The sequence below is a fragment of the Gallinula chloropus genome (assembly GCF_964237585.1).
Source record: "Gallinula chloropus genome assembly, chromosome: 1".
NCBI classification, from domain to species: Eukaryota; Metazoa; Chordata; class Aves; order Gruiformes; family Rallidae; genus Gallinula; species Gallinula chloropus.
This window is the reverse complement of record NC_140085.1, coordinates 95678709-95705321: the sequence shown is the minus strand read 5'-3', so window position 1 is coordinate 95705321 and position 26613 is coordinate 95678709. Positions and strand designations below refer to the sequence as shown.

Genomic DNA, 26613 nt, shown 5'->3' with positions numbered 1-26613 from the left:
CTGTTTTTTAACACATAAGGGTTGTTTTTCCACTGTCCTGGTTTTGGCTAGGATAATTTCTTTCTAGCAGCGGGTGGAACGCTGTGTTTAGGAGTCAGGATTGGAGCAGTGCTGACAGCACATGGATGTTTTAGTTGTTGCCAAGCAGTCACGGACTTTTCAGCTGTTCATATTTCCCCACTAACAAGAAGGTGAGGGGAGCCCAGGAAGCTGGGAGGGGACACAGCCAGGACAGGTGACTCAAACTGGCCAAAGGGGGTATGCCATACCTATTATGTCATGCTCAGCATAAAAGAGGGGCTGGTGGGGCAGGAGTGCATGGCTCCAGAAGGCACAGGTTGGGGATGGTCAGGTTTTGGGACAGTTCTGAGCTGTATTGCCTGAACTGTGCAGTTCAGTGAGAAACTGTTTTGTGTATCACCAGTTTTGTGTGTTTTGATATAAAGTCCTGTTAGTGTTCTATCTCCCTCTCTCTGCTGCCTCAATAAGCTGTCCATATCCCAACCTATCAAGTTTGTTTTCTTTGGTTTTTCTTTTCCCTACCTTTCCCCCCAGTTCCTCTCCTACACCCTCTTAGAGAGAGCAGCTGCATGGTACTCGGCTCTCGGCTGGGGCAGAACCATGACATCCACCTTCAACAGGAGTAGAATGAGCCCACAAAAATGGGACGTATTAAAATTTGGGGGCTTGCCTCACCATCCTGCAGCAGTCCTCAATCCAGGGAATAAAGTCAAAACAAAAGGCATACAATGTATTTGGGGTTATCAGTCTGCACTAGACACATGATGCTGTGCATCCTTCACCCCAACTCTTTCCCATGATGAAGAACAAGGCCCTTACTTTTTCCTCCTGACTCAGCTGAGTGAAATGTAAAAAGTCCCAATCAAAAATATTTAGGCAAAGGAGTTCTGAGGAAGTCTCTTGAGCTGAGCCTAGATTACAGATCCTGCTTCCTCAAACCCTGTTACAGGACTAGCCTTAGAATAGGTGGATGCTGGAACGGGCTGCCCAGAGAGGTGGTGGATGCCCCATCCCTGGAGGTGTTCAAGGCCAGGTTGGACAGGGCCCTGGGTCAATCTTGTCTACATCATGCCTGGAGGTTGGTGGCCCTGCCTGTGGCAGAGGGGTTAGAACTCTGTGATCCTTGATGTCCCTTCCAACCCAGACCATTCTAGTGTATTGCTTAACATAGGGAGGAGGGTTTTGTTGTTTTGGTTTATACCAGTTACTTTGTTGGCTCCTTGTTAGTTTCTATACATGGTTTAGTCATAGTTTAAAACAAAGAACTGAACAAATTCTCTAACATAACCCAGAAATCGTTTTTTCTTTCCCACAATGAAAGGAGTTTGTTGCATGTTTGGAGGGCCTTAAGTGTAACGGTTGGGTACCTTTCTAAAGTCAAAGTCTACAGCCAAAGTCCACCTGCTGTTTGTGCAATATGAAATGTAACCATTGTGTATGTGATATGTTATTTTGTGAAAGTCATTGAGGAAACCTACAGAGCTCCTTTCAGTTTGACAGGGCAATTTGTTGAATCATTTCAATGTGACAAATCAGCATGACAGACCTTCTGTATTTTTCAGCAGTCAAAAAATAACTCCAAGCTAAAACAAAATGCCCAGCATGTAGTAAAAAGCAAGGGCTGAAGAGCAGAGAGGTCTAATTGGGCTCTCCCAAGAGGGTGCACAAGAAACCAGATCTACTTGATAGTTTGCTGATAACTCTGTTAAAAATAGCTTTTTAGTTTGAGATAAATAATCTTCTGTGGTGGTTTAACCTTGGCTGGATACCAGGTACCCAACAAGCCACTCTATCACTCCCTTCTTCATCAGGGGGGAAAAATAAGATGGAAAACACAACTCCAAACTCTTGGGTCAAGATAAAGGTGGTTTAATACAGTGAAAACCAAAGGCTGCATGTGGAAGCAAAGCAAAACATTAATCTCTACTTCCCATCAGTAGGTGATATCCAGACACATCCTGGGAAGCAGATCCTTCAGTAGGTGTAGTGGTTGTTCCAGAAGGCAAATGTAAAAAACCAATGCCCTTCAATTTCATCCCCCATCTCTCAGCTTCATATTGCTGAGCAGACATAATGTGGTACAGAATATCCCTCTGGTCAGCTGGGGCCACCTGTCCTGGATGTGTCCCCTCCCAAGACCTTGCCCACCCCTCAGCCCGATGCTGAGGGGGGAGAAATGTTGGAGAGAGAGCCTTGGTGTGTGCCAGCACTGCTCAGCTGTACCCAGATCCCCGCTGTGCTACCACACCTTGCTAGCTCCCAAACACAGCACTGTGAGGGTTGCTTTGGGGAAAATTAATTCATCTCAGCCAGATCCAATACAGCTTCAGATTTGCAAGGAAGCCTGTGGGTAAAGAACTGGGTTTGCTTTAAATCCAGATGTTCTGCTTGCATGGTTTTACAGTCACATTCAGAGCTTTCTCTGTGGGGACAGGGATCGGCTGGGACCCACAGCTGGGAACAGGCAGATCCTGCTGGGACCTGAGTTTCCTTCAGGGCCTGAGCTGAAAGCTGCTCCTGGGTCCAGGTTGCGCTCTCCTGGGGGCACCCAGGGCCCCCTGCATCCATAGCAGCTGCTTTTAGGGGCGTGCAGTGCTCAGGGCCCTTGCAATCTGTAACCAAAGAGGTTTTGCATCTCATGTTCTTTCTCTTTGTCATAATTAGCAGAGCATTTAGGGTTTTCTGTGTATATATTAAGCAGTGTCCTATAATAAGTTTTTTCTTGGCAGGTGAGAAATAAGGTCCTTGTGAATTCATAACCAAAGACGTGTCGTCTTTACATCACAGAAGTAAGTCAGGGAGCTGCAAGTAGGACAGACTCAACAGAACAAAACACTGAACTGTAGTATCAGCATGTCAGGTCACAGAGCTAGGAGCTGAGACGCTGGGAAAACTGCACAGCAAGGGTTATTTTGCTGCTCCTTAATGGACCACATCCATATACACAGATTATAACAGTCTTTATGTGATCATGTATTCTTATCCTTCTCTCCTCTACAGGAGTTAAGCAAGCTTTATTGATAAACTCCCAGATTTCCAAAGAAAAATTGAAGTGTTCATGATGCTAATTTTCATTCCTGCTTCATGATTAATTTAACCAGTGCAATGGAGTTATTTTCAGAGACACCAAGTCAGAGAATCATTTCCCACAGCTTTCATGCTGTGAGATGGAGCATTTAGGTTTGAATATGAATTTGATATTAGCAACAGCAGCAGCGGGAAGCTTTATCTGCCAGAGAGGCAAAATGAAACAGAACTGAGAGCTTCACCAGCGAGAGTTAGTGAGTTGTAGTTGTGCTGCCGTAGCTCAAGTCCTTTCTTCCTCCTCACTTAACTAAATCACAGAAAAAGTGTTCCTGCCTGGCTCAGCAGTTCTAATCCGAGCACGCTCTAAAAGCGTAAAGCCCTTGGTAAATGTTGGCCTCTACTAATTTTTGTCAAAAAGAACAGGGGTTCACGACTACTCCATGAAGAACTAATTTTGGTTGAGGAGCTAAACTGTAGTCTAGTTTCTGAAATCTTAATCTAATCCTTTGCAAAATAATGAAAACTAGTAGAAGACCAGTTAGGGAGAATGTTTCTTGCTGAGACAGGGAGCTGCTTTTGCTGGTAAGTAAGCTGACAGCATGATGGTCTTAGGCTCTGAAAGCCACAAAACAGGTAGGAATCATCACATGGTTTCTTTTGGTTTTTTTTCTCCCCAACTTTCCCTGCTTTGGTGTCTTGCCTCCACCTTTCACTTCACCCATGGCTTACCTCATCCACTGACCTGTTGCATGGTTGTAACTGTCTTTGAGGCATGTGTCCATCTTCCCATGGTTTTAATGTCTCCTACTTTAAGGACTCCTCCCAGGATCTCGCTTACAGTTCCTATTGATTCCTGTTCCTTCTATGCCCCTTTTGTCTATCTCTGTTTGTGGTGGTTTGACCCTGGCTGGAGGCCAGATGCCACCAAAGCTGCTCTATCACTCCTGTTTTCAGCTGGACAGGGGAGAAAATACATATTGAAAGGCTTAGGAGTCAAGATAAGGACAAGGAGAGATCATTCCGCAATTAGTGTCATGGACAAAACAGACTCAGCACAGAAAATGGAAAGAAACTCTCTAATTGATGACACTGCACTGCACACCCAGTGACACCTGAGCTGGGTAATGAGAAGTGTGAGAGATCTTAAAGCACCTCCCTCCACCCCTCCCTTCTTAGCAGCCTTCACTTTAGTCGTGATTTCTCTCCCATCTCTCCTATGGGACGGCATGGGGAGGGCCCGGGAATGGGGGTTTTGGTCAGTGCCTCATGAGTTGTTTTCCTTCTTGGCCAGGGGGGCATTCCTCACACCTTCCCTGTGCTGCACTGTGAGGTCCCACCCACAGGAGAGAGTTCTCCATGAACTTCTCCAACATAACCCTTTCCCACAGGGCTTCAGCTCTTCACCAGCTGCCCCAGCGTGTGTCACTGCTATGGGGTGCAGTCATAAATCATAGAATCTGTCTCAGTCTCTCAGGCCCAAACTGCTCCAGCCTGGTCCCCCACAAAGCCACAAGTCCTCCCAGCAAACCTGCTCCTGCATGGGTCTCTCTCTCTCTCTACACGGGCTGCAGGTTCTGCCAGGAGTTTGCTCCAACACGGGTCACAGTATCTTCCATATGTCTCCACCTGCTGCAGTGTGGGGCCTCTCCACAGGCTGCAGGTGGGGTCTCGGCCTTTTCCATGGGCTGCAGAAGGACACCTGCTCCACCATGGGTTTCTCCACAGGCTGCAGGGGCATCTTTCTCACCGGTGCCTGTGGCACCTTCTCCCCCACTTTTTCACTGACCTTGGTGTCTGCAGAGTTTCTTAGATCTTCTTGCTTCCTGCTATGGTGGCAAAAAGTGGCCACTTGTGGGTTTTTTTTGTCCTACGTGTGATTCCCGGAGGCGCTGTGACCGACATTGGTTGTCTCAGCCTTGGTTAGTGGCAGGTCTGGCCTTGAGCCGACTGGTGTTTGCTCTGTCAGGCCTGCAGAGAACTTCTGGCTGCTTCTTGCAGAAGCCACACCTGCAGCCCACCCCCCCAACACCCCCCAAACCCCCCACACACACCTTCTCCACCAGGACCTTGCCATGCAAAACCATGACACTGTTCCTTCTCTCCTGTGATTTGGTCCCTTGTGATCTGCACTCTCCTCAAGGGATTCCCTTCTTTCTGGCTTTTATTTTGAGGAATCCCAGCAGATTTATACTGAGATCTTTATCCTGCTTCTTTTTGCTGCAGGCACAAATGCATCCACAGGTTGTTAACAACTTGCTTACAAACTCTCATGCCCCTCTGTTAAACCCCTCTGTCTCAGTTAACTGATGCACTCTCTGAAATCTCTGGCTATCCAATCAGTTTTCCTTATAACCATTCCTCCCTTTAGCTTCTCCAGCATGGAGCATAAAAAAAATGGACACAAAGTTGAATGACACCTTCAGTGGGGCATCTCTAGCCTCTCATAATCAGTCTTCATCTAAACTTTGCAGATTCTGTCTACTGTTCCCAGGGCATGTCCTTTCCTACTCATCTTCATGGTTTCTCCTACCTGTTCGTCCATGGTTTTTATTCTTTCTTGGACAAAAAAAAACCCAAAACAAACCAAACATGTATTCGCTTTCATACAAAATATATTTCTTACTCTTTCTTTTTCTACATACCTGCTAGTGGCCACTGTTGGAAGTGGGATATAAAAATGGCTTTGGTTCACATCAGGTGAGCAGTTTTAATGCTTTGCTTTTGATATGATCCACAAATTCTGGTTTAAACAGTTCTGGCCAATTTTTTTTTGACTGAGACCAAAAATTCTATGTTTTGATTTAAACATCCATTTGAGTTTTAGCCTAGTTGATACTCTCAAGTATAAGCCATACTCTCAAGTATGGGGATTCATGTCTGTCCACCTTGAAGGTATGGATTCAAGCCCAGGATCCACATGAACTTGTCTTGTAAACTCTTGAAAGTCTGGACCATCATTTTGTCCTGGTGCATGCACTGCATCATGTACTTGGAGACCCTGGATCTCTGATCATGTCTCTGTAGTAGTGCCCAAACAATCAGTAAAGGAATAGGAATACATGGAGGAAGTTTGGTAGCTGAAGGATGATAATTAAGTGCTGGCATCAAAGTGCTTCAGAAAATTACGCAGAAGCCTTCTGAAGTTTGCATGTTGTCATCCTGTTTGCTACCCTTTACAACATGCAGTGCTGAACACAACTAAACTAAATAACTAAAAAGTGTTTTCAAGATTATGCAAAGCTGAGAAACCACCAGCACAATGACAAAACACTCCTCCAAAGCAGCAAGCTGTAGTTGCTAGGTATGCAACACTCTGGACAGGATGGTGGCAGCTTACTGAATAGAAAAATACTAGTAGAGGTAAGGAGATCTATTAGTAAACCAGAAGATAAAAAAGAGGTTGCTGTCTATACTGCTCTAGATGTAAAGGACAGATGAACACCCTAGCCAAGAGTCTTGCTGTCAAATAGTATGAAAAAAGCTAGAAAAGAGAGTTTTATATGAAGTTATACTGACTTTAGTAGCAGCAGAAGTATAGAAATGTCATTAAGTATATGTGGATTTTTTTTCATCTCCCACAGCTTATTTGCACATTTCTTAACAGGAAGCCAGTACTTTTAGGACACTGTGGTGTGAACTGACTTCTTACTGCATTTCATGAATAGTTTTATGTGATATTTGAGACCAGTGATGTCTTAAGATCTGAACTTACAGGGTGTATAACACATAACATGAATCAAGACTGTCAAACTGTGGGAGGGAGCTGCTTTTGTGAAAATGAAGCTGAAGAATGTGCTTTCTAGTCTTGAAGACCATGTTATCATAGTAGTGTAGATTTGTTACAAGAAAGTCTAAATGTACTTCCTTCAAAAATATGTGGTCTTTAGGATGGATTGAATGAACTTCAAGTAAATATTTTTTTTTGTGAAACTGGTGTTTCACTGAAGCCTGCAGAGGAAGTTTGGTGACACCTGGCACCTGGAATATGTCAGGCTGAATTGTTCTTCTACATTTGTGCAGCAGCTGAATTGTTAGTACTGGTGGGATGCTACATCCTTCAAGCAATTATTCCCTCTGGCTGGCCAAAGTCAGGAGGCACCAGTTTCCTAAGTTTAAGGACACTGGAAACTCTTAAGTCAATTGAAACACACCCCTCCCTCCCCCCCAATCTCTCAGTTTTTCCATTTTGTGATTTTTTTTTTCCCTAAGAATTCAATTAACTTAAATACAAAGATTGGAAATCTTATAAGCTCAGGAAGTATTTGAATATGGATCACTGAGGACCCTGACAACAGGGGTTGCCATGGAGAAGGAAAATGTTATTTTGTGACTTGATGATGCAAGTAAATTTTTAGCCTAGATAATTTCAAGACTAAAATTCACTACTCTACACATACTAATGTATTTTATAGATATAGGACCAAGCAATTAAAAATTTTATATGACTTTAATTTTAGCACAGAGAAGTTTGCATTTCGAAGGGTCACTTCCAATTTACTTGCATTTTAAAAAATATTAAGAGGGTTGCAAGTCAGGCTTTTCCTCCTGGGTTTAAGTTTGATTAGAAAGCTAACAGCAGAGTTTTGGAAGCCTTGGGGAATAATTCTGGCACCACAGGGACAGGTCTAGCAGTAATCCATAAGTAACAGGCACAAGAGTTAAAACTTTTTGAATTCACATCAGAATGTTTTTTCTTTTGGCCTAACATGAATCTTGCTATCAACATTTATCACAAAACCCACTTTGCAGCCAGGCACGATACACTGCAGAAGTACAGGCTGGTGTAGCTATTGTGCTACAGTTGTGAATTTTGCAAAACTAAATGTAATGTGTTACTATAATGGTCCTTCTTGCTACAACCTTTACTGGTTCGGTCTGAACAGTAAGCCACAGTACAGTGACTGCCTAGCGACACAGCGCAACGAGAACTCAAATCTTCAAGAGACTTCGCTAGAACTCGGCTTGCTTTCTGTTCTTATCTTGTGGTTCTCACTGTCTGGTCAAACAGCCAATGACCACTCAGCTTCCTGCTTATTCACACCAGCACTCAAGCTCACCAGCTTTGCTTTTAGCTATTTTTTTGACCAAAGCTTTCAATCTAACCCTGGTCTCCTGTGCCCTCCCCAGTTATTCATGGAGCACTTAACTCTCGCTGTTGTCGAACAACCTAGCTCTTCCTTGGATTTCTCAGTCTTACAAGAGGTGCAATCAAGAGCTTTGCTGCGTTAGAGCTGCAGCCAGGAGAGGTGATAGAACCGGAGCTCCGCATGTGCTCGACAATATGAGATGTCTCCATGAAAAAGCCCTGCTAATTTTTAAACTAACAGAAAGAAAAACTGAAAATGGGCAAAGGCAGCAATATGGCAGAGAACAAACGAGAGTTATGGTCACCCAGGACTTGGCACTGCTGAAAAAAAATCGTTGCCAGTCTTGTTTCTGTAACAGCTGTTTTGCCTAAGGAAGAGTAGCCAACTATTCTTCTCTTTAAATGAAAAGACTTCTTCACTTAGAGGTGTCAAATTTTATAGAAGTACTAGTCAAAGTGGTGTCAGAGAAAAGCAAAGAGAACAATAGCAAGCAAATGCAACTTGTGGGAAAGACTGAAGGAAGTGGTTGCATTTAGGTAAGAATACACAAGACTGACTAGAAGACTTTTAGGAAGTGAAAATAATCTAGCTAATTTCTCTCCGAGTAAGAGTCTCGTGGGAGTCTCTCATGAAAAAGAGCTTCTCTTTCCCTGTCCCTAACGCTTGAAAGGCTGGCCAGTCACTGCAGGAGGCCATCCAGGGAGCTGTGAAGTGTCTTTCGGTGCATGAGGACAAAAACACAACCTAATCCTACGCTGGAAGAGTGAGATGATTTTAAGGGCGGATTCACAACAGCCACAACTTGGTTTGGTGTAGCTAAGGTTTGAGCGACAGCACCCACAGGCTCGGCCTGGCGTGACTGACTCAACCAGTCAGGCCCCACCATTTTGGGCCACCGCTGACATTTTACCTCCCCAGGCCTCTCATCACGAACCACATGGAACTTAGAGAGGTTCTCAGTCGTCTTTTCCTATGAAACAAAAAGCCCTTATGGTGGCAAACCATCCACAGCATGAATTAGAGTGGCTTCAAACTCTGTGGTTGCTGTAAGCGTGGCCAACACGAGCACGAGCTGCTGGTGAGAAATGAGACCAGGCTCACCTGCCATGTCTTTCACCACAGATTACAGCAGCTTCCTGGACAGCACTCCTCCATGCTGACCAGAAGCCCCCACTCCGCTCTGGATGCACAGAAATTATTATGCCATGCAGTATCCCGAATTCACTGAGAAAGCCTCTGCTCCTAACTGTTGTGTGGGCAACACTCCCTTCAGCTTTATTCAAATGAGAGCCTCTCAGACATCAAGCACTCTCATAATTTTTATCAGTGAACAGTGGTGAAGAAACCCAGGTTTTGCACTGTCTCTGCATCACCCTAACCCAGAAACTGAAATGCGCACAGACTTCATCACAGTTCATACTATCACCTCATATTTCTGACCACTTCTCTAACTCAGCTGTGATGGCAGCGTGGGTTATGTGGGTTTGTGTAAGCAGAAACACTTGTTAGGAAATGGTTACTCAGAGTTGCTTGCTCAGATTTACAGTTAAATTTGGGCCACAGAGATACATTGTTCCGTGATCCCAACATACAAAGTAAAGATTTGGTGCTGTGTGGCATAAATCACGGTGAGGCTCATGGCACAACCCCATGGTGGCTGACAAGGACATATCCCACTGTCTTCCAGGTATTTACAGTGTCCATCAACAGGTAGCCCAAGCTGTGATGTGCAAGTCCTGGTTTGTCTCTGTGAGAGCCTCGCATTTTTGCCCTGGGCTAGCCCACTGGTGCCAGAGCAAAGCACATATATGTGTGTGTATGGATACAAGAGACAATGTGGATTTTCTGTGTCCAGCCACTGAGTTATGTGTGTGGATAAGTGACAGATCAGACCGTATTTACAGCCTCTCTCTTCCTTCTCCCTCCCAGACTTCTTTCTCTGGTAAATTTTCCTGATTTCTGCTTTTAAAACAAGCTGCTATTCACAGCTTGATGTGAATACTATAGATAACTAAGGTAAGATTAAAAGGATCGTATCAATTCCTATGTGTCCTCTTCTATCAAACACTGTCAGGGAAAACAATGGAAACTGTATTGCCTTGGCATATCCTTTAAATTCTCAACTCTGCCAGACCTGTACTTGCATCATGCATGGTGCACGGTGAACCACAGGAAGGTTGTGTCTGAAGTTTCTGGTTTACAGTCAGAATTTCTGCCTGGGATTATCACTCCTTTGTTTCAATAAAGAACTAGAAACCATATTAGGAACTGAAAATGCACACAACTCCTCCCCCTTCCTCTCATGATGCCTTCTAAGGAGAGAGATTTTTAAAACAAATGAGCTTAGATTAACCAGAGCAGAACTCTAACCTTGCCACATGAAACATGCGATTGGGGACTCATGAGAGCTGTCTGGTATTCAAGGACCACTTCCGCCAAGCTCAGGATTGGTGTATCCCTAAGAGCAAGAAATCAGGCTTCTGAAAAAGCTCAAGTGGAAGAAGAAAGTCTACATTTTGTGGAAGAAGGGACTGACCACTTGGGAATGTTACAAGGATGCTGTCAGGGTATGCAAGGATGAAACAAAAAAAAAGCCAAGGCCTCCTTGGAGCTAAACCTGGCAAGGGACATCAAGATTACAGGAACTTTTTCTTCATGTATATTGGTGGCAAAAGGAAAACTACAGAAAATGTGGTCCCACTGTTGAATGAGGCAGATGTCCTGGTGACAGAGGATGCACAGAAAGCACTACTGGACAGTGTCCAGATGGGAGGAAAGGGAATGGTAAAGGGTCTGAGGGGGAAGTCCCTTAGTTTGTTCAGCCTGGAGAAAAGGAGACTGAGGAGAGGGCTCATCACGGTCTGTGGCTTCCTTACAAGAGTGAGTGAAGGGGCAGATGTCAATCTCTCTTTGGTGTAACAGGACCCGAGGGAATGGTATGAAACTGCGACGGGAGATGTAGGTTGGTTATTAGGAAGAGGTTCTTTACTGAGAGGGTGGTCAGGCACTGGCACAGGCTCCCCCGGGAAGTGGTCACAGCACCCAGCTTGGCTGAGTTCATGCAGCATCTGGATGATGCACTCAGTCCCACGCTCTGACTTGGCTGGCCCTGTGTGGAGCCAGGAGTTGGACTCAATGATCCTTATGGGTCCCTTCCAACTCAGGATATTCTACAATTCTATGATTCTAAGGCAGAGTTACAGAATGTCTTCTTTGCTTCACACTTCACTGCTCAGGCCAGCCCTCAGGAGTTACTTTGGAAGTAACGAAGTCTGGAGTAAGGAAGATGTTCCCTTGGTCGAGGAAGATCTAATTACAGACCAGTTAAATAAACTGGATCTCCACAAATCCATGGGTTCTGATGGGATGCACCTGCAAGTGCTGAGGGAGCTGGCAGAAGTCATTGCTAAGCTACTCTCCACCATCTTTGAAAGGTCCTGGAGATCAGGCAAGTTGCCTGGAGGCTGGAGGAAAGTCAATGTCACTCCAGCCTTCAAAAAGGAAGACCCAGGAAACTACAGGGCACTCAGCCTCACCTCCATCCCTGGAAAGACGTTGGAGAGGCTCGTTCTGGGAGTCATTTCAAAACATGTAGAGGAAAAGGTTATCACAAGTAGTCAGCACTGACTGACCAAGGGGAAGTCATGTCGGACTAACAGCCTTTTACAAGGGCATGACTGAATGGGTAGATGAAGGGAGAGCAGTGAGTATTGTCTGCCTTGACTTCAGCTAGGCTCTTGACACCATCTCCCAGAGCATCCTCATAGGCAAGCTCAGGAAATGTGGGTTAGATGAATGTACAGTGAGCTGGATTGAAAACTGGCTGAAAGACAGAGCCCCGAGGGTTGTGATCAGTGGCACAGTCTAGTTGGAGTCCTGTAACAAGTGGTGTTCCTCAGGGGTCAGTCTTGGGTTCAATATATTTGCCAACAATTTGGAGGAAGGGATAGAGTGTACCCTCAGCAACTCTGCTGATGGTACAAAACTGAGAGTTGGGCAGAGTAATCTTATGGAAATTCAACAAGGGCAAGTGTAGGGTCTTGCACGTGGGAACTAACAGTATTGCTATTGATAGTATTACCTGTAGGGAAACACTGGCTGGAGTTATTCTCAAGGGAAAGAAGTAACACCTTCAAGGACGCTGATGCTGAGGGACATTCCAGGGCGCCGATGTTGAGAGAGTTGATCTTCATAGAGGCGTGTGAACAGAAAAAATAACCAATCAGCTTAAAGCTTAAGGGGTGTGAATACAAGGTCGTACCCAATCAGTGAGCTACTGATAACAACTGGCAAAAGTATAAAGTTTGCACACGTGTATTAATAGAGGTCTCTGGCCTACACCCTCACAGAGTCCGTGCAATTAATCTCCACACTGCACCTAGGGAGGAATAACCTCAGGCACCAGTACAGATTAGGGGCTGACCTGTTGGGAAGCAGCTCTGTGGAAAAAGATCTGGGAGTCTTGGTGGACAGCAGTGTGCCCTCATGGCCAAAAAAGCCAAAGGCATCATGGGGTGTATCAAGTGTGGCCAGGAGGTTGAGGCAGGTTCTCCTCCCCCTCTGCTCTGCACTAGTGAGGCCTCATCTGGAAAAAAATCAAGTAAAATCTCAAAAAAACCCCTCCCAAGACCCCCAAAGAAAGCAGAAAAAAAAAAAAAACCAGGAAAAAATTAATCCCAGAAAAAAAAGCCAACAACCATGTTAGAAGGAAAGTCTAGCAAGGAAAGGAATCAAACCAAGCAGCATTTTTTCAAAACCCTGAGCAAGAACCCTATTTGCAGGGTTTTGAGCAGCTTTAAACATAAAAATTAACTTAAAAATATAGAAGTGTGATGCACAACTCAAATGTCTGCTGATACAATGTGACAAAAGACTCTTCCATTATAACATAGGCTGTGACCAGCGTAGATAAACCATTTCCCTTTTCCTGTCCTCACTGTGTGAGCGGTAAGCACAGGTTGATAGGCTAATTCACTGGGGGCAGGTCAGTGAGAGTAACACAGATGACCTCCTGTGTGTACTTAGCACCTCCAATTTCAGTTGTCTCCAGACAGCAGCATCTGGAGTAAGCCTTCTGTCAGTGACAGGCTTCTGACTCTCTCCCTGAATTGGTTTGAAAGGTGAGAGACCTTTTTTTCTTTCATCCATGGAGTTGCCATTTTTTCATGGCAAGATAACAAGAAGAACCTGTGAAGAACTGCTGAGCAAGAACGGAAAGAATGGCAGCTATTTGATACGGGAGAGTGAAAGTGTGGAAGGAGCCTTGTGTCTCTGTGTTCTGTGAGTACTCTAATACTGAATTTTTTATCAGTTTTCAAAAAGACCCAATGACAAGCGTTCATCTTCTCTAATGTTAATAGCTCCAACTTAATATTCCTAAACTCCAAGGTGGGGTTATATATATCCAAGTGATGCTGGTTGCCTTAGGCTGCCTTTATGTGAGCACAGAGAGGGTGGCATTTGCAAAAGGCATTTTATGTAACAGAGGACAGATGTACTGTAATCCACTGCTGCTGCTCGCTCTCTCTGCAGAGAGGGGAGTTCAGAGAAACAGCTTAGCCTGCCAAAAAAACCCCCACCTTACTCAAGGTTCTTACTGTGAATACCGAGTAAATAGGATTTTAGCAGTGTTTAGAGAATGAAAAGTCTTGTAGGTTACAAACCAGTTCCTTTTTCATAGGGAAAATGATTAATCTGATGAAAGTTTGACCTTGTGTTACAAAGGTGTTTCTAAAAGTACAATGGAAAGCTGCAATGGAAAGATATAAGGTCCTGTTTGAATTCATATGATAGGTCCGTGAACATGATGGGGATAGAAAATGGCTACTTCTAGTCCTTAACTTTAATTACTGCAATTGAAATTTTACTATTTTCTTTTCCTGTAGGAAATAGTACTTGTATTTCCCTTTGAAGTAGCCTGTTTTACTCTTTTCAAGTATCAGCTCCTAGTGTGTTCCAAGTTTATAAGTCCTGAGTCTTTCATTGTTTGACCCTACGAGGTTTTACACGCCATAGGATATGTTTTACACCTTGAGGATGTGTTTGTGTGTGACATGAAGTTTTATTTAACAGTACATCAAATTAATTTTAAAACAACAGAAAATATTTTTTACCAATAATAAAAAACAGCATTTCTTTTGGGACAAATCGAAGGAGAAAAAGGGAGAGGGAAATGGAGTACTGCAGGGTTGGTGGGTAGAAGAAAGGAAATGACAGAGTAAGAATAGAAATGGCAAGCAGGGGACAGAGACCTCAAGGAGGGGGATAAAGGAACTTGCCTTCATTGTGGCGTGGAAGGACACAGCACAGGGCATGTGGGGAGGGCAGGGAGCGTGGCAGGGAAAGGGCATGTGAAGCCTGTGGCACAGGGGAAGAATGACAGCATTAGTGGCTGGCATGGGAAGATGGCTGCTCTGTGCAGCACAGGCAGATGAGAAAGCCAAGGGGTGTTTAGGTGTGTGTAGTGAGCCTGAACTGCTGGTGTAAGAGAGAGCACGTCTACAGAGGACATTGCGGGCAGATGCAATGTTAAGCTTGGTGCCACAGAAACGCCCTTTTTTTTTAATGGTCAAACCAGATCTAACTTGTGATAGCTTACAGATATGATTTTGTCCATCAACAGTGTTCTGAGTAGGCACATGAAACAGCTTCCAGCCAGCCTCTGTGGGGTTTTAGTCCTACAAACTTCATTGTTTACTGTATTTGACTTTAACTTGCGCATTAACAAATAAACTGCAGGGGTGGCAGCAATGATATAACAGATACTGGTTTGCAAAAGCGAAAGCAAGGGCTGTCTTCAGGTAGCAGATGGGATGGATGGTCATGTGCTGGCTCCAGATTGCCTCACTGACTGGACTGTCTGTCTGTGGATGACTGAACCTCTCAGTGCTATTTCATGACAACTATTGGATTAGAATTACATCTTAAAGCATCACTTAGTACCTATGTGGCTGATGCACAAACTGATGCACACCTCTCAAATTAGCTGTTCCATGGGCACAGATACTGATGCACTTGCTACAGAAAACAGCTTTTTTTTTTTTTTTTGGGGGGGGGGGGTGTCTACTGACTGGTGGGCAGGGAATTCCCATGGAGGATATAGGATTCAGAACGGTGGGACCAGTTCAAAAACATCTATTCCCTAACTGGGGATGGTGCACAGATCTGCTGATAAGTCTTCCTCCACGGCACATTGCTGCTTTCATCCAAAGTAGTTCCAGGTCTCTGACAGTGCCTCAGTCCAGACCTACTGCTCTTGCTGCTGTTCTCCTTAAGTCTCAACATGTCATTCTCCAAGAAAAAACCTCCTCTCACCCTGCTTTTCTGCCACTGGATCTCCTGCGCCCAGACTAGGCACTTCGTTAATTTGTAGCATATGCAGCAGTCAGTAAGCATTTAGTAGTTAATGTGGAAACTGAAGTTTCCATTTTAATGGTAGTTTCGTGTTTATTTTAGTAGTCAAATAGTATCCAGGCAGCTACCTTTCAAAATTTGGGTGCCAGGTAAAGAACAAATTTCAAACATTGCCACTTGCTGGTAGGGTTTCTTGCTTCTATGTCTATGTTTAAAGAATGAACACCCACTTTTAGAAAATACTCTTAAGCCAGGAACATGTGAATTTCCATGGGTATCTCAAGGAGGAAAAAACCCAAAACATTCATTCCCATCACATAACTCTGTGAATCAAAGGAAATCTATTCTAGCAGTACTGCAGTCCATAGTAACACTTTTTCAGAAGAAAGTTGTTTATTTCCAGAGTAACAAACGAACAAGTCCCCAGACCTAGGATTTTGCCCTAAGATTCCCCCTCTCACAACAGCTCAATTCATGTTACCTGCGTCTGAAATCCTTCTCGTGAACATGCATACCAGTTAAAAGACTTTTTTTTAAAACACCACTTCCCCTCTCCCCCTCCCCCCATTTGTGGTTTACACACCTTTGGAACTTGACTGGGGGGTTTTTTTGATCATGGTCAAGATCTCCAGTTCACCTTCTGAACATGTGCCATTGCAGTATTTATTTCATGGAGTTTTAACTCTGTTGACAAAATATACCCACACCGACCAGTAGCCTGAGTGCTCAAATGATTGCATATAATTAAAAATGCTATTAAAACACTGGGAAATGAGAAGGAAGAATAATGTTCTTAGAAGTAGGACCTGTTCAGTCATTTTCCAGGGACTTTTGACTGAACATCATTTTCTGCTAACGGCTCTGCAAGAACTCAGTGGTTTTCTCGTGATACAACTGTAAAATGAAATTTAGGCAGGTATCACACATGAGGAGGCTAAGACGACAGATGGGGGGAATGTCTATGGAATTAAATTTGTGTTCTATAAAGACCTATAAAGGTCTGTGTTAGTTTTATTTCGTAAGTTCTTTGAAATCCCTCACTTGAGTAATCTTATATTTCAAAATATGAAACATCTCATTTTACAAACTCCATACTTTCTTCTGTTTGGCTATTCTGTCTTTGCCTCATTTCTACTGCACAGCCTCTCATGTCTTTAACACTACCTGCTGTTTGCAGACATTTCTAGGCTCACACGTCACAAAAAATGTGGTGTCTCTTCCTCCCACCAGTGTCTTTTGATTGGCAGCTGGGGACAGAGATGCAGCCCGCTGATAAGTCTCTATTACGGTGCTTTTGAGTATATGCCCAGTATCATACACACCTCTACCTCGACTTTGGTGAAATCAAACATACTCTAGGTTGAAGTAGCCACATCTGGAATACGCAAAGGCATAGACAGCTCAAGGGGTCATAGTATGGGGCAGCATGGGGAGGATAACTGTATGGATTTGTGGTGCTGCGGTTACAGCAGGTTACGTGAAAAACATTCTGCAACTTCACATTCCAGTGTGTGCCATAGGAACCTCCTCACTGTCACGATCCACAACCAGAGAGACTACTTAGGCAGAGGTTAAGCCCCCTTGCATTCCAACTGACCAGATTGCTCTGGGTGGCTGGGGGCGGCTGGGCTTAACCCCTGAGTGATGTCCAATTTAGGTGTTTCATTGTGACCAGGTCTTCGCAATTCCCAAGAACAGAATTAAGACTCAAAACGGAGTCAAGGTTCAAGTCACTTTATGTGGCCCACAACAAGCGTGCAAGAGAAGGGGGAAAGGAAAAGAAAAGAGTGGAAGAGAGAGGGAGAGGTTGCAATGTCTACCACCACGGAGCTGAGGCGTCCCATCAGTCTGAATCGACTTCACTTCAGGTTGTCACGGTTCAGCGCTGGGTGCACGGGGCATCGCTCCACCACAGACGTGCACACTAACGTGGCAGTTCTTCTTGGTTATATACAGTTCAATGATACTTGTTCATTAGGTTGCCTCATACACCTGTACATATTCATGACCTGTCCCGCTTCATATTAAAATGAGTTCCAAGAGGTGATTTCCATAACCTCCTCCCCACTGTACCTGTACACTGCTGTTTGGTGGTGGTCGTTGAGGGTGGTGGGGATGAAGTCAGATGGCTCCTCTTCATCACCACAAGTAACCTTCTGTTTTGTGCAGACTCATGTACCCCTTGACTCTGATCCAAACTACAAGTTTGGTTTCAGCAGGTTTTGTATACCTGCAAGGACAAGGGGGAGCTCAAACTAGCTGCAATGAAATGCTTTGCCTGAATTTATGACCAATTAGAGACAAGCAAGGAAGGAAGTCGTCGAACAGATGAGGAGTTTGTTAGACCGATGGGGCACTGAAACTCATCAAAGAAATCATTTTATTTTCACAGACCACATAGTCCTTGAGTGCATAATTTACTCAAAATACGGTGTTAGACTCAAACTTATGTCTCAATTGATGTTTCTTGTTTATTAGACCTGGGTTCACTATAAATTACTAAAAATGAGTTGTTCAAACAAGACACTGTTTATGCAAGGTCATCCCTTGACATACTCACTGTGGCACTTTAAACCATACTGTTAGCAAGTCTTCCTTAACCCTTTACAAGCATCTTATTAGCAAGTCCCCTTTATCACAAAGTAGCAGTAATAGCAGGAGGTGCAATATTTCAGCAATGTTGAGTCATATGTCCACTGGTACAGGCATCCATTGAGGGACACAGTCCTTCACACTCGCCTGTTCCCTTCTTCAGAGGAATGCCAGCAAGTTTCCTACAGAATCATTCTTTACCACTACTTAGATTAATATGGTTTTCTTTGTCCATCTGTCTCTCTCCTCCTATCCTTCCCAACTTCCATCAATATGATATAGAAGGCATTCACAAAGACAATCTTTCAGAGCATCGCCCCATGCCAATTTTCTTGCTTCTGTACAGCATTGCAGTCTTGTGTCATGTCCCAGGGGAATCTCTTGTCCTTGTTCTCAGCTCTAGGTCAGTCTTTTGAGAGATGACTGCAGCTGTTAGAGATGCGGCAATTTTTCCCCCAGGAAAAGGGCACATGACTTTTGTCTTTGGTATTCCTTATAGCCCCATTTTTGAAGGGGGGGTACATGTCAGCACTGTCTTCCCTTTGTGAAAAGTTGTCTGATGGTTAGTCCAACACAGTGTAAAGTCTGAGAGTCATCCGAGTCACAGTTCCCTTTCTCCTCACTGCTGCTAGAGATACTGCAGTTCTCAATGTGTGTGGGTCAGCCCTTGGCTTGCAGTTCATTCCCACACTGACATCTGCACAAAGTGGTTTCTAGTGCTGAGAAGCAATTCTGCTGGTGGGCAGCAAGGACTTTGGCACATTATGGAAACAAGGATACTTCTCTTACAAGAATGGAATCCCAGGGTCTGCTTTGTGTTTTACCACCTCCGAACAAGTAATAAAAATTCTCAGTGACATCTCACCTTTCTGGACATAGAAACTTGAAGCATTTTCACTGCTTTGACTCGATCTGTTTTATTGGAGCTGCAGTACTACAAAAGCAACGCAGGAAATGTACTTAAGCAAGCGGAAAGCTTGGGTGGTTAGCAGATGTCGGAGGTGAGCTGGCTGGACACGTGTTATCAAAATATATGCTAGGCAAAGTACAGTGACTGCAGATTGCATGCAGCACTTACCCACTTCTAGCCTACCTGGCCTAACTCTGTAAGGCAAAGGAAGAGTGCTATAAATTTGGTCCAAAATCAAACAGGTCTGCATAGCGATGTACAGGGGGTTAGATCTGATTTGGTAAGGCATGATACAGTAGTGTTTGTGTTTCTGAGGCTTATGAAAACAACATGCATTACTAATTTTGGCTAACAGACAATTAAACATCTGACTTAAAGAATCTCAAGTATTTTTAAGGCTTCGATACAGGAATCAAATGGAAAAGTGAATCTGCATATATACATATATATAAAAATATATATGATGATGCTATTTAGCATCAGGCATTCCTTTAGATTTATTTCTTCAGTTTGAGTCTTTCCTTGCAGTTTTCTTTAAGGTAAAAGCAAGCAAACAAAACCAAAAGCTGGCTGTCGAGATCAGCTGTAGCAGTCTAAACAAGTTGCAGTGGTCAAACAGTTGATAAGAAGCATCACGTGTACATCATTGTTTTTCACAGCTTTGAAGAACTGATCTACACTTACCGTATCTTCAGGGAACAACAAGGATATTTTAGAATACAGGTAAGTAACTGTTTTATCTGTAAAAACTCCGCTAAAAATCATTGTCTTGATAAAAAAAGATAATATACATGAACACGTTACTTTAGATAATATTTCCAAGTTTGCTTTCTTCTCAATGTTGTATTTATTATTACATACAAGTTCATAAGTATCTATTGTCTTTGTAGAACTCCCTTATAACCCAAATGAATCTGTTATTTGTGGACCTGCTGCTTTCTGATTTGACCATTTCTTTCTGATTGCGCTGAAGAAAAATCTCTCACTTTTGTTCCTTGTTCCTGTCCTAATTAGCTTTTTCTATTTGAAAGTTCTGCCGTTGCACCCAGCATCTTGTAGGGATATGAAATATTGCAGTGGTTTTGATTCAAAGAGACCTGTCTATAATTGTGTGTGATTCTGAGGCACCTGAAGCACTGATCCCAGATAATGCTGCTCATTATTTGAATAACTATAAGAGTAGTCTGCATCAATCAACCCCTTAGGCAAGGTGAGAGGACACTTCAAAAGCTGGCTCACTCCTCTGCTTGTAGTAGAATATCCACTAGGACTACCAACAACTCAGTAGCATTTCAGTGGAAAGAGGAACTCTGTCCATAAAGGTATCACTGAGCTCTCATATGCTGGTAATTTCTTGCTAATTAGTGGTTTGGACTGAGTATGAAAGATACAATTTCCCGTGAAGAATGTTTTTTGACAAAATATCATCTATTTTGGACTGTAGCCACTCTACTGGGGTGTGCTGTCAAACAGGTTCCTTTTTTCAAATGAAATTTTTCTTACAAGGTATTGCCAAGATGTGAAAGGAGAGTTCTGTTCTTCAGATTTTTAAGTCAGATTGTTTTGGCTTACTAAAATAATAGACTGAAATAATATACTGATGGTGATTTGGGATTTTTTTTAAGGGTCAGGTTCAGCAATGGACTTAGTACATGAGTGCAACGGGTTGAAGCTGGCCAGCAGCTAAGCACCCACACTGCTGCTCACTCCCACTGCCCCTTAGTGGGACAGTGTGGGGGGTAAAAAGAACATGAAGAGCAAAAGTAAGGAAACTCTGGGATGAAGATAAAAGACAGTTTAATAGATGAAGCCAAGTTGTGCATACAAGCAAAGCAAAGGAGTTTAGTCACTGCTTTCCCTCAGAGGCAGATGTTTAGCCACATCCTGGAAAGCAGGGCCTCACCGCTCATAATGGTTACCTCAGAAGACAAATGCTGTAATTACAAATGCCTCCATTTTCCCCAAGCTTTTATTGCTGAACACAGTGTCATATGGGATGGGATATCCCTCTGGTCAATTCGGGTCTGCTTTCCTGGCTGTATCCCCTCCAGCATCTTGTGCACCCCCAGCCTCTTTGCTGGAGCAGCAGAGAAGGAAAAAGAGACAGGCCTCAGGCTGTGCCAGCACTGTCCAGCAACAGCCAAAACAGTGGCATGTTATTAGCACTGTTGCAGTCACAAATTCAAAATACAGCACTCTACAGGCTGCTACAAATAAAGCTAACTCCATCCCAGCCAGACCCAGTATGCAGGGGCAGGAGCACCCAGTCCAGACAGGGCTGAAGGGAAGATAAGGGATTCAGATAAACAAAATAAATACAGGCACATCTCTCTGCTAGACAGCAAATAAAGTGAACCCAAAGCCCTGCTCGCTTTTAATGACTAGTAATAGAACCCTCACTGTGATTAGAGCTGATTGATGTGCTCACTGTCTTGACACCCGCCTGACGTCACCAGCACAGCACAGTCTCTGCACCCATCGCTGGGGGGCTGTGCCGTGGAAGCAGCTCAGCCCAGCTGAATGAACTCGCAGGTTAAAAAGCCATTTGTGAGAAAGCTGTTCCCCTGCTTCAGAGTGCCATCTTCCCTGCTCAGCCTTGGGCGTCTCCAGTGCAAGTCACAAATCTGAGACAAATAATAAACTCCTGCCTAAAAGTCGAAGCTGGTGCCAGGGACTTTCATATGGACCCATGGCCCCTGCCAGTGTCCTCTGCAGATTTTGTAAAACCAATGGCTTCTGCTTGTCACATAGTTGTTTAAAACTAACATTTTAAGTGCGAATTAAATACTTTGTTCCTCAACTTGGATTCTTTTTTCAAATGAAATAAGATGGCAAGGGAAGTTAGTGCCATAGCCATGACACCAAACTGGTGTCCCCCAGTGTTTTAAGGGCAGTTCAATATTCTGCCACCAAATCCTCAGTAAACAAGACACTAGGTAACCTTCCTCTCCCTTAGGGGACTCTCTGTGAAAGGCAATTGCAAACAAGCTTTCTTTTTCTTTCCTTGTAGACCACTGAAGGTATTCCAGATAAGATCTTCAGAACATTAAAAGACTTAATATACACTTATGAAAAGCCAAATCAAGGACTAGTGACAAACCTCCGCTACCCAGTAAAGAAAACAAACGCCTCGCAAAGAAGCCAGAGGTTCAAGTCAGAAAAGGATCAAATTTATGATGGTGAGAAATTTAGCTCTTTCTTTGTGGGTTTTTTAAGATGACTGCATTGATGGGTTTGTGGTGAATAGTTGCTGTGTGCCCTCCCAGACCAGCTTTCATGGACAGAACTTGAACGTGCTTCCTTCCCTCTTCCGTTCACTGTAAAATGGTTAGTTGTAGCTCGCAGGTTACACGCACTCATCCACCACAAATGAACAAGTTAAAAAGGAAAGAGGTACAAAGACAAAGCATGATGTTGCCCACAGCTCACTCCTTTGCGGGTGCTGATGCTTCTAGGCTAGGGAAGGCTGAGAACCCGTCTTACCCAGTGTGGTTCTGCCAAGCTGCCAGACCCCTGCACTTCACTGGGAATTGAGGCCGTCCTTCACCTTCATTGTCCATGGTGTGGTTTTATGTTATTTGTGCTAAAACATGACTAATTTAAGTTGCTGTGTTGAAAATAAGAAGCACATAGCCTTTTGCTCAGGGTCATAGCTTTGGAACCAGAGTGCAGACTCTGGCTGATCTACTGATTTATGCTCACAAGTTCCAGGTATAAGATACAGATACAACATTCCTACCTGACAGAAATATTATGCAAAGGATACAATAAAGATGGAGATTTTCTCAAAGTGGTAGAACACATTTCATAGTTCCATGTCATCTTTACGTCCTTGCTTTGCAGAGAATGAATAGGGATACAAGTGGTAACCTGTCAGCATCCTTAACACACTTTTGGAAGCCACTTTTCATATTACTGTTTTATGATGCTCAGCAGCAGTACCCATCAGGTCACAGGCTGCATAACAACCCTGACACTCTTCTAGGTCCTCTGGCTAGAAGACTAAGGGTAACAAGCAAGGGTAACCCTTTCATTATGTACAGTCATTGCAAAGGAAAACTTGGTAGTATCCAATCTCCTATGTGATTTATCCCTCACGGGTAACGCTAGCTAGAATGCAGCTGTGCAGGCCAGCCTCTCCATGCTGCAGTCACACCTCTTGTCTATGCAACAGGTACTCGATTTTCTAGCCCAGGGACAGCTGTCTGAGGGTGGCTGCTAGAAGAGACAGTAGATTTCCATAGTGGAGATGGAGTCCTTAAGTATTCAATTTCTGCCTTCTGCTGTCTTCTCAAAAACCATAATAAATCTAACAAGGTCTTAAGATAGAACAGTGTATTTTCAGGCTCTGAGTCTGGAAGTTGAGAAAATACTGAGAAAGAAAAATAATTCACTAATTGATACCTGCCCAGCAACGCAGGCACACACCGTCCTGCTCACCGTGGGCTATCAGAGGAGGCGTTTGCAGTGAAAACATGTTTGTTGTTATTTTTTCTTTACAGAAATTTATGAAAGTGATTACATCGCTGTCTTTCCATGAATGATCTGCAACCTGTTGATTTGGGAAGCTGCCATTTCAGGCTGTGCCATGGCACAATGGATCAGCCGGGGAGAGCTGCCAGCTGGCCATTTTCTTCTTTGCTCTGGATCTGTACCTCTGGAATTATAGCGCCTTTTGCAGACTGTCAGAGCAGCTGTATTTTCTCCCAGTAGATCAAGCACAAGTTATGTTTTAAGTTTTTTTCAGCAAAAATTATTTTTTATAAGACACATTCATGTACATACATATATATGGGAGGGGAAAAGGTATCTGTGCACATATGTATATTTTGGATTTTTAGCAAACTGTTCAAGATGCCCACTGCTAAAATGAAAGCAGTACTGTGTAAATACAATACATGACTGTGCATAAAGCAGTAGTGTATGGCAGAACTGACCTATGTTGAGAAAAAGATACGTGAGTCTTGTGGTTTAGCCCCAACCAGCCGCTAAGCGCCACACGGCCACGCGCTCACTCCTTATTCCTCAGTGGGATGGGGAAGAGAATCGTACGAGAAAGGTAAAATGTGTGGCACAGTTTGCTGGAACAGCAAAGGGAGAGGGAAATAACAACCACAGTACTTACAGAAGAATATAAAAAGTGGGTGATGTGCAATGTCATTTGCTCACTGGCCAGAGCCCAGTGCCCAGCCTGCCCTAGAGCAGTGACCCCCTCCTCTCCGGTCAGCTCTCCTTCTTACATACTGAGCATACCATGATATGGTATGGAATATCCCTTTGGCTGGTTTGGGTCAGCTGTCCGGGCTGTGTCCCCTCCCAGCTTCTGGTGAAAATTAACTCTATCCCAGCTGAAAACCAGGACAATTCTACTGGCATCAAATGAAGCTTAAAAATTGTGCGTGATTCACGTTACTCCTTGTTGGATAAATGGATAGTATTTCTGCTATGTCACGGAATATGAGCACTATCCTGCCTTTGGAATAATCTAAATTAAAACAAGAATGCTGTATTAAATCCAAGCCATGAAGCATTATGCAACAACATTAAAATGGTTTTAAATGTTTTTAATATCAATAGATAATTCTGGTAGATTACACAAGAAGTGCATGTTCTACGTGCATGTTGGTATGAGCACTTTTTTTAACAGTTACTGTCCAAATAAGAGCGCTTGGTACATTTCATTTGCTGCTGTCTTTAGCTCTGTATTATAAAGTGTACGGGGTTTGCTATTTTTTAATGTAAGATTTTGTGTTGTTCTTATACTTAATTTTAAATATTTAATTTATACTTTTGTTCTTAAGGTGGTCTGTAACTAGTAGCCTCAGCCATAACTGGAACATATGTCCTGATTCTCCTGGTTACTAGTATCAACTCCTCCTTCGTTTGTGACCTTGAAGATGTTTATATTGGTTTTGTGTTTAAGATCTTTCACAAACTATTTGTGTATTTTTATGGGCATTATTTGTTCTTATGTTTCTTTCACAAATGTAACATTGCTAACAGCTTTTGGTGACAGGCTCAAATGGTACTTACAGCATGGAGGAGAGAAATAAATAAATAGAATTAACTCTGGCATTGCCAAAAATACTAATGTATGCATCCAAAAATCATGAAAGAAAGTAGTTATTGAAAACAGTACTACTGGAGATCAAAAAAAAAAAGCAACCCTTGTCCTGGAGAAACACATAGGCTGACGTGATCTGCGTGGGGACCTCAGCAGCCGCCGGGTAGCTGGGTATCACATGCATCGGGCTGAGCAGCTGCTGTGCCCAGCAATCCCTGCCCCAGCAGCCAGGCCTCTGGCAGTACAGAACGCTGTGGGCCTCTGCAGCGAGAGCCTCGGCAGTGGCCCACATGTGGGCTCAGTCAGGCCCAAGTACACCCTCAGTGACAAGGGATCCTGGGTCATACCTCATGACCCCAAATCTGTGGTTCCATGTGGCAGAACAGACTATTCATCACAGCCAGCCAGGACAAGGGAGTGGGCCGCGCTGCTTTTCAGCTGGTGGCTGCTCTGGTAAACAAGCCGTGCTGTGGGCAGCTGTGCTCTGCCCTGGGATTTACAAGGCCAGGGTGACTGCAGCTTGGGATGTTGCACTGGGAGCCGGGGGTGCACCCAAGCCCGCGCTCCCGTGGCTTCTCAGGCGCTGCCTCCAACACAGTGTGAGAAGGATCAAGGACTTAAAGGAGGAAGCAAGGACCGAGAATAAAAAGAAACTAATATACAATATTCAGCTGCGTTACATATTTGTTCTATTAAGTATAGGGAAAAGAGGTTAATATAAACATTCCTACGTTTTGCAGCCCTCATACACTAGAAATACTAAATTTGCACAGGAGTTCCCAAACAAGTGCGGCAATCGAAAGCTCTACACGTCGTTTTCCAACACCTCTAACAGGGGGACATGCACATGTGTGCCCCCAGCGCGGGCCAAGAGGCGTCGTGCCCGACGGCCGGCAAGGTCTTGGAACCCCATTGTCAAAGGGCCTCGGGGTGCCCCGACGGGACGGGGCCGCCCCACGCCCGCGCAGGAGGACGCGCTCCTGCCGCGCTCTCCCCAGCGGCAGGGATGGGGCTCGGGAGGGTTCACTGCGAGGGCGGCGTGCGGCCTGCAGGCGGCGCTGTGCCGTGGGGATCTGACGGGAAAAGAAGGCGGGTCGCGGAAGCTGGTACGAAGGGCCGAGAGTTCGAACCCTGTCCCCGGCGTTTGCCCGGGCTGCCCGCGCCTCTTGTTCCATCTCTCCGGCATTGTCTCGGCCCCACCTGGCCCATCGCCACACGGGCGCTCTGCCTTTCCTCGCCAGGACGTCCTGATCCGGAGCTGGAAGGCTTTGTGCCCTCTTGCCGCGGGAGAGGGCGGACAGCGACAGGCAGTAGGGGCGCCGGCTTGCTGCCGGCGCCCGATCCGGCGCCAAAGGACTACGCAAGCCTGTCGTGGGCAAGGAAGGCAAAGCCAGGCCAACACGCAGGGCTGGCTGTGGGCGCAGGGGGAAAGCCGCGGCAGCTCCGGCCCAGCGGAGGCTGCCTTCCAGAGGCGGGGTGCTGGGAGGCTTGGCACGCCCCAACCGCTTTCTGCATTGCCTCGGCCGTGCGAGAGCCCTGAAACCGGGGGCAGGAACCCA

At 44.5% G+C, this 26613-nt stretch overlaps 1 protein-coding gene across 1 annotated transcript; it reads left to right on the top strand.

Moving 5' to 3' along the window:
* Nucleotides 1-13281: 13281 nt before the first annotated feature.
* Nucleotides 13282-23530, top strand: SH2D1B (SH2 domain containing 1B; the record flags this gene model as incomplete). The annotated part of the gene is made up of 4 exons (XM_084277433.1): nt 13282-13415; nt 19650-19713; nt 22001-22169; nt 23493-23530. 4 exons carry the CDS (start codon nt 13282-13284, stop codon nt 23528-23530), a joined length of 405 nt encoding a protein of 134 aa, XP_084133559.1.
* Between the last annotated feature and the right edge of the window lie 3083 nt (nt 23531-26613).